This window comes from Montipora foliosa, chromosome 6 (assembly GCF_036669935.1).
Source record: "Montipora foliosa isolate CH-2021 chromosome 6, ASM3666993v2, whole genome shotgun sequence".
Classification (NCBI taxonomy): Eukaryota; Metazoa; Cnidaria; class Anthozoa; order Scleractinia; family Acroporidae; genus Montipora; species Montipora foliosa.
In genome coordinates, this window is record NC_090874.1 from 48,312,663 (window position 1) to 48,327,183 (window position 14,521).

Sequence of the window (14,521 nt, forward strand, 5' to 3'; positions counted from 1 at the left end):
AATATGTCACTCGCCCGTTCTTACCCTTTTTAACACTCGCAAATCACACCAGACGACAAGTTGCTAGACGCGTCGTGGTTACCACCAGTTGGTTCGAGTGATCTACTTTCAAAACAAGACGCTGCTACAAGACTCTTTTGCGCTTCACACACAGTGATTTCGCATACTAGAGAACGAGTTACTCAAGCTCGTTCCCAGGGTCTCCATTGTCGTTGAGACATCATCGACAAAGAGACCGTGGGAACGAGGTTGCGAGTTACCAAGGGATCATTTAAGATAAACGACATACCCCATTACCTGTGACAGATCTTTAGCTTCGCGCAACCATCAAGGCAACGTTGATGTTCTGACGTTTTTATAAGAGATCGATATTTAGCTACTCAAATGAAAGTTTTGTCGGTGTGACAGGACAATGTGGGAGTAGCAGTAATTTTCTGATCATTGTTGGTTCCAGTTCTGTGAGTTGTGTTAGCGCTGGGAAGTAACGTTAGTAAGACTGTACTGTAAGTAATGCAATGTAAGTATGCATTGTTGAACACATCGTAATGTCGCGACCTTAAGGAACCTCAGCGAGAAATTAGATTTCTAGAATTCTTAAAGATATATTTCCACAAGCTAAGCCCGTGGACACCTTCCGTTTCCAGGCTGTTGTCCCTGCACTATTCCGAGTCCTCCTTCAGAATACATTAATGAAGTATTTCCTATGGGGCGACTTCCAAGTGTATTTGGCCTGCTACTCAAACCAAAACAACTTAAGGGAGAAATGAGGTCCTGGGACTTGAGAGTTTTCACAATTTTTTGAGGCCAATCTTTCATTTAGCGTCTCAAATAAGACGTGTTATTTGTCCAAGGTTACTGTTAGCACTGGGGCACTGGCCCTATCTGAGGGTACACGAATGGGAGAAGAAACGCTGATCTGAATTATTTTCAGTGAGAAGGGCACTGGCCCGAGCTGTTATTGTTGGAATATCTTGCATGGAGGGCCATTTTGGCCTAAGCAATTCTTGGTCATGCGTGATATTTTGAATGAGAGGGGGGCTGGAAAATAGGCTTCAGCCCAGGGTTAAAGGAGGTTAAAGGTATTGAAAGCGTGGGGGCATCGGTTTCGCTGAGGTTTCTGATTGGATAAAAATGAGCACAGCAGTTTCACGTCAGTCCCGGCCCCGCAAAACCTGGGAAACCACAAATTACTTGGGACAGTGCTCTAAGAACGCAAAAGACAAAAATGATTAATTTCTTTCCCGATATTAACAAGAACTTTCCACGGGAAGTTCGAACTGCTCACACAGTTTTTATTATTTCTAAAACACTTCACAATATACACAAAGTAACTTCTTTCTTCTCTTATGGCCATTTCTATTTTTTTTTCTGCCTGCTAGCTGGCTGGAGTTTCAATGGGGCTGTCTGTGTCCACTTCACAAGATATTACAGTCACTATATGCTTTTGCATTTCCTCCGCTCCTTCCACTTCCATTGTTTCGCAAACGTTTTCTTCATCTTGAGACATTTCATTGCCGTTAACTTCGCCGTTGAAAATTTCCATGCAGACAGAAGTGGCTTGCGATTTACTAGCTTCGACATTCAGGTCAGATGGCTCACCGCAATCAAATGAGTGACTGTATATTTGCCGCCCCCATCCGCTAGTGTATAGTGTATCGTCTACTGGACTCCAGGCGAGACCACGCACAACCTCCGAATGCTCACCGCTTCTCAGCCTATAAAGAAAAAAAGCATCTACTTGAGGAAAGGTAGCAGCTCTCGAAAGTTGGCTATTATTTTGGATTTTGGGAGTCTATTGTAAGTCATTGTCACGTTGTAGTTTTAGGTCTTCCGTTACGGTATGGTTGTCAAGCCAATCACATTGAACCTCATAAGAGATGCGGAAGGGCCGCAAAGGCTCAGAGGCTGGGCTTTAAAATTGTCAGAAAAAAGGTCATTAGGGAACAAAATTGATCCAGAAGTAAAAAAACATTCACGCTAAGATGGCAATGACGTACCCACACTGAGAATGAGGATAAACTTTTTTTTTTATTTTGAGGATCTTTAAATGCACAGGACAGGTAGCTACATGTATAATGATATTTTTTCCGGCAATCTCTGTCAATACTTACACAGTTGTATCATTGAGACAATCCTGAACGTGAACCCACATGTCATCCGAGACTGTTGCAAGCCATTCTGGGCTGTTGCGAACAAAGAATGTTGTATTACAGTTAATTTATGCACACGAACATTTTAAAGAGATCGGCGGAATTGGGCACGACAGGCACAAAATTGTACGTGTACCAAAGAAACTCTGAAATACGAAAGAGAGAAATCATCCTCGCACTTATCTAGTACCAGTAATTATCTCCTATAGACACCTGAAACATTCAGGTGGCTTCACCGGGATTTGAAGCCATGATCTCTGCAATGCCGATGAAACCTATTCAGTTGAGAGCAAGTCAATTTGTTGGGCTTATGTGTTCCCACAAAAGGACTCGATGAAAGAAATGTTTTCAAAACTTTGCAATACTTTGTAGCAGAATGAACAACGGTATACATACACGGAAGTGTTTCGCACGCCGTAATTTTTTTTTGGACCGTTGAGTTTTTTTTTCCTGAGGTTTTGGCCCGAAATCAAACTAAAAATACCAATAATTCTACAGTAACCCGGATTCTTGAAGTTTTTTTTTCTTTGCAAAACTACACTGTATACTCCATTTACCCATTAGGGTTCACTCACCTTCTGGGTGAAAATGCTAATTTGTTCACAGCTCGTTCATGAAGGCAGTAAGTTAGGACAGGTTGTCTGGGGTTTTGGATGTTACAAAGGCTGACGGATCCATCTTCGTATCCTGAAAGAAAAAGAAAAAAAAAATAAATCCTCTAGAAGGTTGGCACAGTGGCAAGAGCACTCGCCTCCCGTCAATGTCTTTATGGCTCAATCCCTCGCCTCAGTGTGATGCATGGGTTGAGGTTTTTCTCTGGGTGCTCTGGTATTCCCCCGTCTCATCAAAATCCAAGGTTTAAGTTGGTTAGCTTTAAGTTGGTTAGATTTGATTTATGGTCTTCCCAAGAATTACAGACAATAATAATAATAATAATAATAATAATAATAATAACCATAATAACAATAATAATAACAATAATAATAACAATAACAATAACAATAACAACAACAATAATAATAATAATAATCAATTAAGGGAGAAACGGTCACCCATGTGGTGAGCAAGTGAGTGCAGTAAGCTGGCGCAGACAGAATATAAGGGAAGGCAGGATAACACGGCGCAGTATATTCACTGGCAACTTTGTGCTAAATGTGGATTGGAAAAAGCTAATAGCTGGTATGAACAGAAGCCTGAGGGAGTGGTGAAAAGTGAAAACTTCAAGAGACTGCGGGATTTCACAGTCCAGTGTGATCGGAAAATCGAAGCAAGAAGACCAGACTTTGTCTTTATTGATAAGAAGGAGAGAGAGGTTGTCATAATTGATGTTGCCATCCCAAGTGATGACAGGGTGAAAGATAAGGACCTTGAGAAGTTAAAGAAATACCAACTATTGAAAGATGAAATTGCAAAAGTCTGGCACATGCAAAAAGTCATTGTAGTGCCTGTTGTTATTGGGGCCCTTGGAGTCCTTTCAGTCAACTTTAAGTACATGAAGCGAATCGGTGTGAATGTGAGATTGGAAGTGATCCAGAAAACAGCATTGCTGGGGACAGCAAAGATACTAAGGAAAGCACTGTCCCTCTAAGAAGGAAGAAAAGAGAGACCTGGGACCTGTGGTGACTTGTTGTAAACTGCTCCCAAGGTCTATAAACCAGGCCGAATATCCTGCCTGACTCTATAAGGAATGGACGTAATAATAATAATAATAATAATAATAATAATAATAATAATAATAATAATAATAATAATAATAATAATAATAATAATAATAATAATTATTATTATTATTATTATTATTATTATTACAGATAATAATTACTTAGCTAGATGATGTTGAGACTTCAAAATATAAAGAGAGCAGGGATGGGACAGTGGTGCACTTGCCCGCCAACAATCTTGCCTAGATTCAATTTCCCAGGTTCTATTATGTGGGTTGAGTTTGTTGGTTCTCTACTAGAGCTCTGAGAGGTTTTTCTCTGAGTACTCCACTTTTCAACTGTCCTCAAAAACCAACCTATGATTTGATATGTTTTGATTTGATTTCTGTGCAGTGTCCTCAATAGGACAAGCTAATAAGAGCTAATTAGGACAAGCTAATTAGAGCTATTGTTATTTTTACCCCACTGGGAATACAAAATTTAAGGAAGAAAAGAAAAACAAACTGAATTCTGGTAGTTGTAGTCAAATGACGCTATCATGAAAGTTTCCTTTTAGAGCGGTTTTCACTCATTCAGCGAATGGTTCAAAGTTCTCATGCCTTTTTTTCAACCAATCAGAAGTGAAACCAAAACCAATCGTGCCTCGCACGTTTACATTTTCCCGCGCTTTGTGTCGGCTGCGTGTAATTACCTAGAGTTTTGATTGGTTTACTGGATTGTCTTCATCCTTTTTGATTGTCCAAAGCAATAACTTTGGTTTTGGTTTTATGGCACTCGATTGAAACCCGCTCTATCATCAAAACTAGTAAAACTAAACTAGTTAAGTCATTACACTTAGTGCACAGCATTTAAGCTTGAATTCTTGTCTATTGGGTATGGTTACGACAAGTCACCTCAGACCGCACGGACCTGCCTGAGGATTCTGATTCTTTACACTCAGACTTCTGAACTGTTTCTGATGCAAGGGTTCAGCTACTCTTATGGCCTCGCTTCAAATTGTTAGATACAATTCCAAGAGCTCCAATAAACACTGGGATTATCTCTCCTGATTTCATCTTAGCCTAGATTTCGATTGCCAAATCAGTATATCTGTCAACTTTTTTTCATCATCTTTTTCATCATCTCATCAAGTGCAAGCCACATCCATTATCTGACAATATCTACACTTCTCATCAATATTATTACTATGATGCCAGGGTGAATACAATCTAACCGTCTATCTGTCTGGCCCCACTGCCCAGTTGTTCAAAGACTAGCTAACTATATCCGGTTGATAAGTTGCTATCGCATTGACAAAGGTTTTCAAACACTCCTTTACTTGGATCAGGGTTTTCATTTGAGGCCGAAGGCCGGACTTATAAATTCATCATTTTCCACCACTCCCTTTGTTATGTTCATACCACTTGTCAATAATTATTTTGTCCTAACCCTCTTTTCACCCATATACATATATCACGATTAAAATAATAATTACTTCTTTTTAGTACCTAAGTGCAATCTCAAAAACAAAGAGGAAACACGTGATGTCATTGACAGAGACAGCTGTACTCACCAATGGCCAGTAGATGATGGTCTAACGGACTCCAATCTATACAACGTGGAATACTAGCATAACATGACGTATCTAAGACAAAACACACATAGGAACCTTTTTCAGCCACTTCTCTGCATCAACACAGTTGAATGCCATCCATCATTATGGACTACACCCCACATTCTGAGTGCACTACACAAGTATGGATGCATATTATCAAAAGTGTGCCCAACAGAGCCTAGATATTTTTAAAAGATCTGAACGTTAAAAAAGGACTGCAGAGGCGAAAAAGACCAAAGACTTCAAGTACACACTTTAACACATGCATTTAAAATATTACAATGGCAGAAAGCTAAATCCTAATTAAAACTGATATAATTTGCTAACCCAAACATCTCTGCTGTTATTGGTTCAAGCCTTTCCGTTCCCAACAGTACCTATTTTACTGGTCAATAGCGAACTCATCTGGATTTAAATGGTCAGCTACCCTGGATTCTGGAGGTTTCATCTCTCTTAGAGTGATGGAAGAGCGAGTCACAAAGCGGCAAGAAAAAGTCTTTTGTGGAGAGGTCAGGGTAGAGTTGTGAGAACAGCCATAATAAATTTGTATGAAAATGGAGGGTTGAGAGTCTGAGATTTTGAAACTCTAGTGCATTCTCTTTGCTTATCATGGTTGAACAGGTTGTGTAATGGTGAGGAAGCTGGTTGGAAGTCGTATCTTAATTACTTGCTAAAACCTTATGGAGGATCATTTCTTTTTTGATAAAAATATCGTTTCAATCCGTCAATTAAGTTTATCAAAGAGTAATTTAGAATCTCTGGATAATATCAAAATGAAACGAATATAAAATGCAATTTCTTATAATGGGCTGGTTTACGAGCAGCTATTCCTATTCTATTCCTATTCCTATTCCTATTCCTATTGTTTTAAGGGGTAAGGAAGATGATGTCAGAAAGGGTGAAAAACTGGGTTTCTATTATAATAACACTTTCTTTGATGTTGCTGTGGCCAAATGCAAACGTTATTCAGTATGCTTATTGAGTTGAAAGCTACTCTACCAAATGGTGCAAAAAGGTTGCAGCAAAAATTTAATGTAACTCGTTTTTAGAATTATCCGAGATCTACCTTTTACCTAATGAAGTCTGTATGGAAACATTTCTAAGGGATTTTCAATTTAAAATTCTTAATAATATAACTGGCACAAATATTCTACTAAAGAAATTGGGAAAAATAGATTCAGATGTTTGCTCTTTTAGTTGCCATTCTAGAGAAGAATTGGAACATTTACTTTATCTTTGCCCCTTTTCTCAAGTTTTTTGGATAGGCTTTTTAAAATTATTTTGGTTTGAAAACATGAAAGAAGACATTACTTTATCTTTGAAAGAAATAATTATTGGCTTCCATGGAAAAGACCTTGATTTCTTAAATTATTGTATTTTGGTAGGAGAATCTGTAATTTACCAGTGTACATGTACATGTAGGAGAAACGAAATGAAACCTACTATAAGTCTATTTAAAGTTATGTTATACGAAAAGTATGAAACGGAATTATATATTGCTGGTAAGACCAACAGCTTGAACAAGTTTCATAAGAAGTGGAAGTTCAAGCCTCTGTCGTAATTTTGTTTCCAGTATCATAATTATAAGTGTACCGAATGTTTTCTTTTTTTGTATATTATCCCAAGGTTGTTGTTTTTAATATAACGTTGTTTGTGTTGTGCGTGTGTGCATATGTTAGTGTGTGTGTGTACGTGTAACCGTTTAGCCGTAATAACCTCCTATAATTATGTAGGGAGATTGTATTTATTCAATGTAACTGTACAAGTCAAACAATAAAGGGAGGGGGAAAAAACACCCAAAAAAAAAAAAAACAATTTGCTGTTCCATCGCTGTAAGAGAAAAAAAACTCTGGCATCCAGGGTAATGGTCAACTAGAATTCCGAACCAGGGATAAGCTTGACAACCACTTTGAACACTTGTGTATAAGCCACACCTTTTTGGTCAGATTTAGGGCTGTAAATCGGGGGTGCGGCTTCTCTATAAAACCATCTATTTTGGAGGTCAAAAATAGCATGGTTTGGGCTCTAAAATTAAACTTGCAGTCAAAATGATTCGAAATGAAACATTTTCAACACCTCCTACAGTTCTTGAAAGTGTTTTCCCCTTAACATTGATCATCAAAAGTGTTTACGGTACTTGACAACTCATTTTAAATCTATTCCTTGTGCCCCTTGCCAAGCACGAGAAGGCACTTAAATAATAATTCTTCTTCTATCATACTACAGAATGTAGATGATCTTCATAGGTCTCACCTGTTAATTTTTTTGCAATTTTTGGGACTCTAGAATCCCATAAAATAACCCGACCATCCTGAAATAATAACACAAATAAAACAAAGGAAAATATAACTCAAATGTCTGATTGATCTTGTTGTTTGCAAAGGCTTCCATTAACTGCAAATGGTACATGAAAGACAGATGCTTATAATTTACAATGACAGTTTTATTGTCTTTCTCTCTCTCTTTCTTTGTTAAATACTGTAATTCTCTATTAATTTTTTTTGCTCCTTTCTAGAATTGTGGCTAATAGACAAGAAACTTAGGGTTATAGTTAAAGTTTGGGAAAACAGCAACAATTTCATTCTGCCTGATGTTTGCAGATTAATGTCCTAAACACACACCTCTCTAATATGGAGCCAGTAGAGGAAGAGAAAGTAAACAAACCTGTGATACTGAAACAAACAGGTCCTGCTCAGTTCTGCTAAATGTAGCATTCCACACCATGTCACTATGACCTGAAAAGAATGGAAACAAAAAAGAGCTAATTCCCCTCTACACATGTACACATAATTACATTCAAAATGCACAAAATTAGATACAATACGATTTTGATAAGCGTCACCAAGTGTTTCCCATTTTCATCAAACAAAAAAATCTAAATTTGAAGAAAATTGCCGATCTGAAGGTATATGGTAACCTTAACAAGATGCACTTATTAATGTGACATAATAAAATACCGTGGCAACAAAAGAACCATCTAAAACACCCTATATTTTGTGTTTGTGCTTATATCTCAAAAACTACCTTGCAGACCCCTACTTTTTTATTACTGAAAAGTGATGTGCATGCTACGATGAAACTCTCTGCAAAGTTAAAAAAAATTCTGTGGAACGGATTCCGAGCCACCTTAAAATTTTCCAGGTGTGAAGGTAGCCAAGAATCTGCTCTACAGAATGTTTTAAAACTTTGCAGAGAGTTTTATCTTGCGTGATAATCACTTTCCAGCAATAAAAAAAACGGGGTCACCACATTCGTTCCTGAGAAAAAAGCATTAAAAGACAAAATATAGGGTGTGTTTAGATGGCTCTTTTGTTGCCATGGTAACCTATTATGTCACATTAATGAGTGCATCTTGTTAAGCATTTATTGGTGTTTCATATGGTACCATAACATTGCTTTTAAGTGAAATAGTTGGGTATATTCAATCCTTCTAAATAGTACAGTTTGTTGAAAGCGTCAAAAACTGGTTTGAGCCTCCTTAAGCATTGTTATGTACTTACTGTTTTATCACAATCAATGTTTTGGGATGTCTAATGCCATTTCCCAACAACTATAAACTTCGCATATAGTACATTTTGAATTATGTCAAAGACACAATCTCGCTCACCCGTCCAGGCGTCTCTTCTCGGCCAGGATACCCGAACTCAAGCGACCAGCAGAAATCGAACCTATTTTGTAGGCTGCTGGGATGTACCAAGAAAAAGAACTAAGCCAGCCATTCTGAAATCCAGTTATTTTCTTAGAAAATACCATGAACCTACATGTCTAAGTTGATTGCAGGGCGCGTAGGTTTCTTTCAGCAAGTAAAATAACCAAACAGATGGCTTTATTATTAAGTAACATTAATAACATAGGGAAACCTTCACATTTCAAGGTTGAAATATGGTGATCATGTTTAAATGAATGTAACACCACACACTATACCTCTGTAAGATTTCACACATCTTTCTTGCTCAATATCCCATACTTTGATACTGAAAATAAATAAAATGCTATTATTATTGAAGGGCTCTACTTGCATGCTTTCATTTTACAAAACCTTTTTTGTATTGTTATTGTTCCATCAACAGATGGCCAAATAAGTTCTTTACTTACAGCATGTGTAACTGTCAGGGGTCATAGGAAAAACCTGAGACCAAACATCTTGATCAATAACTATTATTTTAATCTCATTGCCTTCATTTTTTTGGAAAAAAGCTTGCAAAAAATTTTCGTAGACATTATTTTGGCACCAATTTGGTGGTGGAATTTGACCAGTGCAGATAACCCCTCCAAGATGGCATAACAGTCTTCTGATAAAATTAATAATATTATTATCATTATTATCAGTATTGTGGGTGCAGTTTTCATTTTTCTTGTAAATGTATCATTTTTACCAACTTGACCAATAGGAAGGATACAACAAAGATAACAAAAATGGGTTCCACATGCTGCAAACTAGAGGAATAATATAATAAGAACGATAATTGTCACTTCATAATCAGTCTAAATCTCATTTAGCAGAGCAAATCAAATATTGTTTTTTTAATGAGAGGGGAAAACTAGAGTACCGTGAGAAAAAACAAATCGGAGAAGAGTAGAAAATCAACGAAATTGACCCACGTATGCATTGACTCCCAGAATTGTACCCAGACCACATCATTGGAACATGAGTTCTCAGAAGTTGAGAACCCTGGTCCCCATTAAATACTGTACAAAGTGAGAGGTCGCTTCAATGTCATGGGAGTTAGCCAATGGCTTTAATAAAAATACCGGAAATCGAAAATCGTCATAGAAAATCGCTGGAAGAAAAGAAAATTCATTCCTTGTCCTTGTCCAGCGATGTGTAGTGCTGCATGTTTCGTGCTCAAACACCAAAGTGTTTTCTAAACTGTGATCACTGAAGGATTGCAGGAGTGACACTTGATCCGAACCCTCGGGAACGGGGGAGAATCACATTTTGAGTGGCTGGGTATTTTGAAGTTTCCCTGTTGTACAAACTAAACGGAAGGAAGCAAGATGTTTTTAAACAAATTATTTGCACCGACCACCAAAGTAGCTTAAACATCTCATTAAATTGAATTCAAGATCGGTGTCGTGCCAATCCAGACTGATCGATTAACGGGTTTTTTATTCGATGATCGCTCGATGCATGGAGTTGACTTTATTTACACGGCTTTATTACAATCTTCTGTGATAAGTTTAGCCAGTAGCATAGTGTTTTCTCTTTAAAACCTACCTTCTGTCCCAACTTCCACTGATAATTTTGCTTCTTATACAATCTACGCTCACGGAGGAAACCGTATTATCATGATCTGTCAAAGAAGCCATGTTTTCTAAACTCTGAAAGCTACCACTTAGACACCAGATGTCTACGCTTCCGGAGTCTGATGCGAGGACGAGACTTCTGGAATCTATCCATTTGATATCCGTTGTCCCTGATTCGGTAGAGCATCCAGCACTGCAGTATTGTACATCAGGAGCTTTGACGCGATCTTTGAACAACCACAACGAACCATTCCACGTCCGACCAGTCAATGCTGAAGATGCAACCGCTAATGTTCCGTCTGCAAACAAAAGACGACCATCAAGAAAAAAACAAATACCATGTTTAGAGATTAGACAGTGAAAACAACACATGAAAAATATAAACCTTCTTCAATGTCGATGGCATCAACGTGTGGGTGAAGCTCCTCTGGAAGAACCTCCATTTTAAAATAGTTTTCTGCACGTGCGGTTGTGCGTGGATTGAATCGTTGTGTAGAACATCATGAAAACACATTGAGGATAGACGGCCCCAGACCACCTCTGACATTAGAACGGACGATCAGCTGCCAGCTGATCATTAGAACGGACGATCAGCTGGCAGCTGATCATTTCGCGATTATCCTGTAAATCCAAAAATAGCAGTTTGGGTGCTCATGCCCTCCAGGCAAAATGGAAATTTGGTCATTTCGATTCGTTGACAGCACCTACGACAACGGCAAAGAAGTGTACCAAATGGCCCCAAATCAGTAAAACGCACGTCAGGGTGTGCAAAACGTAAATTTGGTTTTGCTCATTAGTACTATTGTTTTCTCCAGTTCTCGTTCTCGTGAACGTCTTCGTTGCTACTGTTCCCTTAAGGAACCTTAAAAATATCAAAGATCGCAACGATCAACAACAACACTTAAAATTGCAAATTCCCGCTTGTCCTTATTTACCCCATCCCATAATGCAATACGTTTTGGGGGGGGTTCTTTGCATAAAAACAATACAAGTTATTTACTCTTGGGACTGTTTCATGCTTCAGTGAACTGGGTATCCATTGTTTTAATGCAAGTAAAGGCCCGGGGGGCAAAAGGCTTCGGCGGCAACCTTTGCTTAAACATACGTTTAATTTCGTTGAACAACGATGCTGAAACCATCTAGTCCCCCTCCGTTCAACCGCGTTGAAACATGTTGAAACCATGTTGAATCGATGTTGAATGAGTTTAAAAGCGTTTAAACTTTGCGTCAACAACCATTCAACATTTCTTTTGCTTTCGCAAATGCTGAATGAAGTTCAAGCCGTTTTGCCCCCCCCCCCCCCCCCCCCTTCTTTGAACATTTTCTTGATTTTGAGAGCGTAGACATATCCGAGTGCTTGGGGGAACATCTAGCGAATCATCAGCAACCACATATCTTGTTATCTAGTTAAGTCGAATTTGGTTTTGTTATTTTGGTGATTAATTAATCTCTTGCTTAAGTTATGTAAAGCGAAAACTTCAAATAAAATGGTCATTGTTATAGATGATTTTCATTTTCACCCGGGACGTCACAGCAGTCATGTTGGTGCACAGAACAAGAGAAAATAAAAAAGGTCTTTTGGGAATTTGACTCTATTATATTGCAAAACATGAGCCATAATTTCCGATTGTTTTATGCATCAACATGGCTGTCTCATCACACGATTGAAAAACCATCTATATCTGCAAGTTGTTTTTGTTTAAATTAGCAGCCTGTAATTCATATGCTCAATACAAAGAATAGTAATTAGGCTTTTGGACAAAGGAAAACAAAAGAAATCATCAGTATGTTCTACATTGAGCTTACCGAATGAGTAGTTATTTTACCCCACAATTTCCCTGTGCTACAAAGTCCCCGCCCTTTACATAATTCATGATAATTTAAGAAAGTTTATGAGATATAGAGCACACAAATACTGGGCACTGATTGGCTAAGTGGGTATGACCATGTTGTTTGTATTCCCTTCAGATTTGGAGGGAGCGCAGAATGTGCGAAAGCGTATTAATTTTACCTAATTTTACCGACTTGTCTTCAACGTCGCTGCTTTAGTCCTTAATTAAACTAGTAGCAGATAGCAGATGTGATGATAGAAAGATGCGAGGAGTGAACGTTTTGTGCTGTGATTTTTCACGTAGGCTGACTGCAGATCAAGGTAGAATCCATTGGAAGACATTTGCGCAAACAGCTGATCAGAAGCTGAACGTTCCGTTAGTTAAGAAATGTATGGTAAATTACTAACGGGGCGGAAATTCTTATACAAAAGATCCAGTCCAAACCGTTTTAATACAGGGTTCACTAATGCTTTTTTCCAGGCATCGGGAAAGTTCGCATTCTCGAGAGCTAGATTGACCATGTTCTTGATGACGGGCAGCAGTACATCAATATACACTCAGTGACCAGTGTGGTCGCCATTGGATTAAGTGCACAACTTTTCTTTGAACTGACGATAGGTATTGAAGTATCAAAAACATGTTAAACTTAATTTGCGTTGATCTAATTATTATTTCCGCGACAAAACGAGGAATTATTGAAGCAAAACTGCCGCTTCATTGACACTTTGTCAGTTCGACTTTCTGTCCAAAAAGAATACAAATGAAAATTGAGTAAAACACTTTAAGGAAAAATGAAGTCAAACAACTGCCCCAAACTTTCAGCGTTTGCAGCGTTCAAGCGGCCAGGGTGATGTGATGTCACAAATATTCAAGATGGCGACGCCAAGGAAACAATTCTGATTCAGTTTTCAGATAAAAACGCTTTCATTGAAAAACGTTGAAATAAATTTGACTGTGAACATTACTTGCTGTGGTTCAAGGTAACGTTTTTCTTTGTTTGAAGCGGAGGTTCTCTTTCAAAAAGTCCACCAACTATGAAAGGGAGTCGAACCCATGAAGGTTCGGTTGCGCCTCACACAGCTGTAACAACCAGATTATATCCCATGAGAGGTTTATGGATGTCAACATCTATATCATTCCCAATAATTCCAAAATTGCTAATCAACCCAGGCCATGAGAAACAATGAGCAATAAGCGGTGTTCAGCCTTAGACGTTACAAGAGGCCTTATTTGGGAAGGAAGCATGGTCTTTAGTTAGTCCTCTTCGAAGCTTCGTTCCCGGTGGGACATAAGGCAACAGCATGGTCTTTGCCCTTTTGAAAGAAAGTGGCAAAGATCATGACTCTACCACAGGAAAAAAAGTAAAAACACGTTTTGTCAGCGATCGGCGCCAACCACTTAAATGATCCCTTATCAAATACCAACACTTCGGATAAAAGTGAAAATATATCCGCCACATTCCGATCCGTGCAGCATAGCTGTACTCGATATTCGGATAAACAATGAAATGCTCTGTTACTTGGGTTCCAGGATCCATATTAATAGAATTCTCCAGACATAGTTTGACTATACTCTGGTTAGAAAAAATTTAAACGGAGCTCAGAAAGTTACAATTCGAAGGCCTAACGTTTCGCCACTCCGGTCTAGTGTCTTCTTCAGGGGTGGGTAACCGGTCAAATCGCCGGAAGGGCGAAGAGGGGTGATCCAAAGTTATTGCAATAATAGTAATAACAATAATAACAACTAGAAATAGTTTTCACTACATCTGCCCCCGTGTAAAATAATACAGATGGCATGCAGTTGAGGTATTTTCCAATTAATATGTGCTGTACATTGTGATCTCTTCATATTATTTTACACGTAATTAGTAATTAGTAGTAGGTAACTGAAAGTGAAAGATGCAAGGAAAGGATGGGCAACAACAAACAACATTTATTTTCAATTTCCATCAACGTTTATTGATACGCTATCAATTGAAAAGCAATTTACGTAACGCCTTGAAAATATGATAGTAAAACTGGAACAGGAATATTCAAT

The 14,521-nt window shown here is 38.3% G+C and overlaps 1 protein-coding gene across 1 annotated transcript; it reads right to left on the reverse strand.

Annotated features, from left to right (window-relative positions):
* Positions 1–1,271: 1,271 nt before the first annotated feature.
* Positions 1,272–11,195, reverse strand: LOC138007561 (methylosome protein WDR77-like). The gene is made up of 9 exons (XM_068854536.1): positions 11,038–11,195; positions 10,624–10,951; positions 9,330–9,379; positions 8,070–8,140; positions 7,659–7,716; positions 5,364–5,435; positions 2,726–2,837; positions 2,112–2,183; positions 1,272–1,715 (listed from the first exon to the last, which is right to left on the reverse strand). Exons 1-9 carry the CDS (start codon positions 11,093–11,095, stop codon positions 1,376–1,378), a joined length of 1,161 nt encoding a protein of 386 aa, XP_068710637.1. The 5' UTR covers positions 11,096–11,195; the 3' UTR covers positions 1,272–1,375.
* Between the last annotated feature and the right edge of the window lie 3,326 nt (positions 11,196–14,521).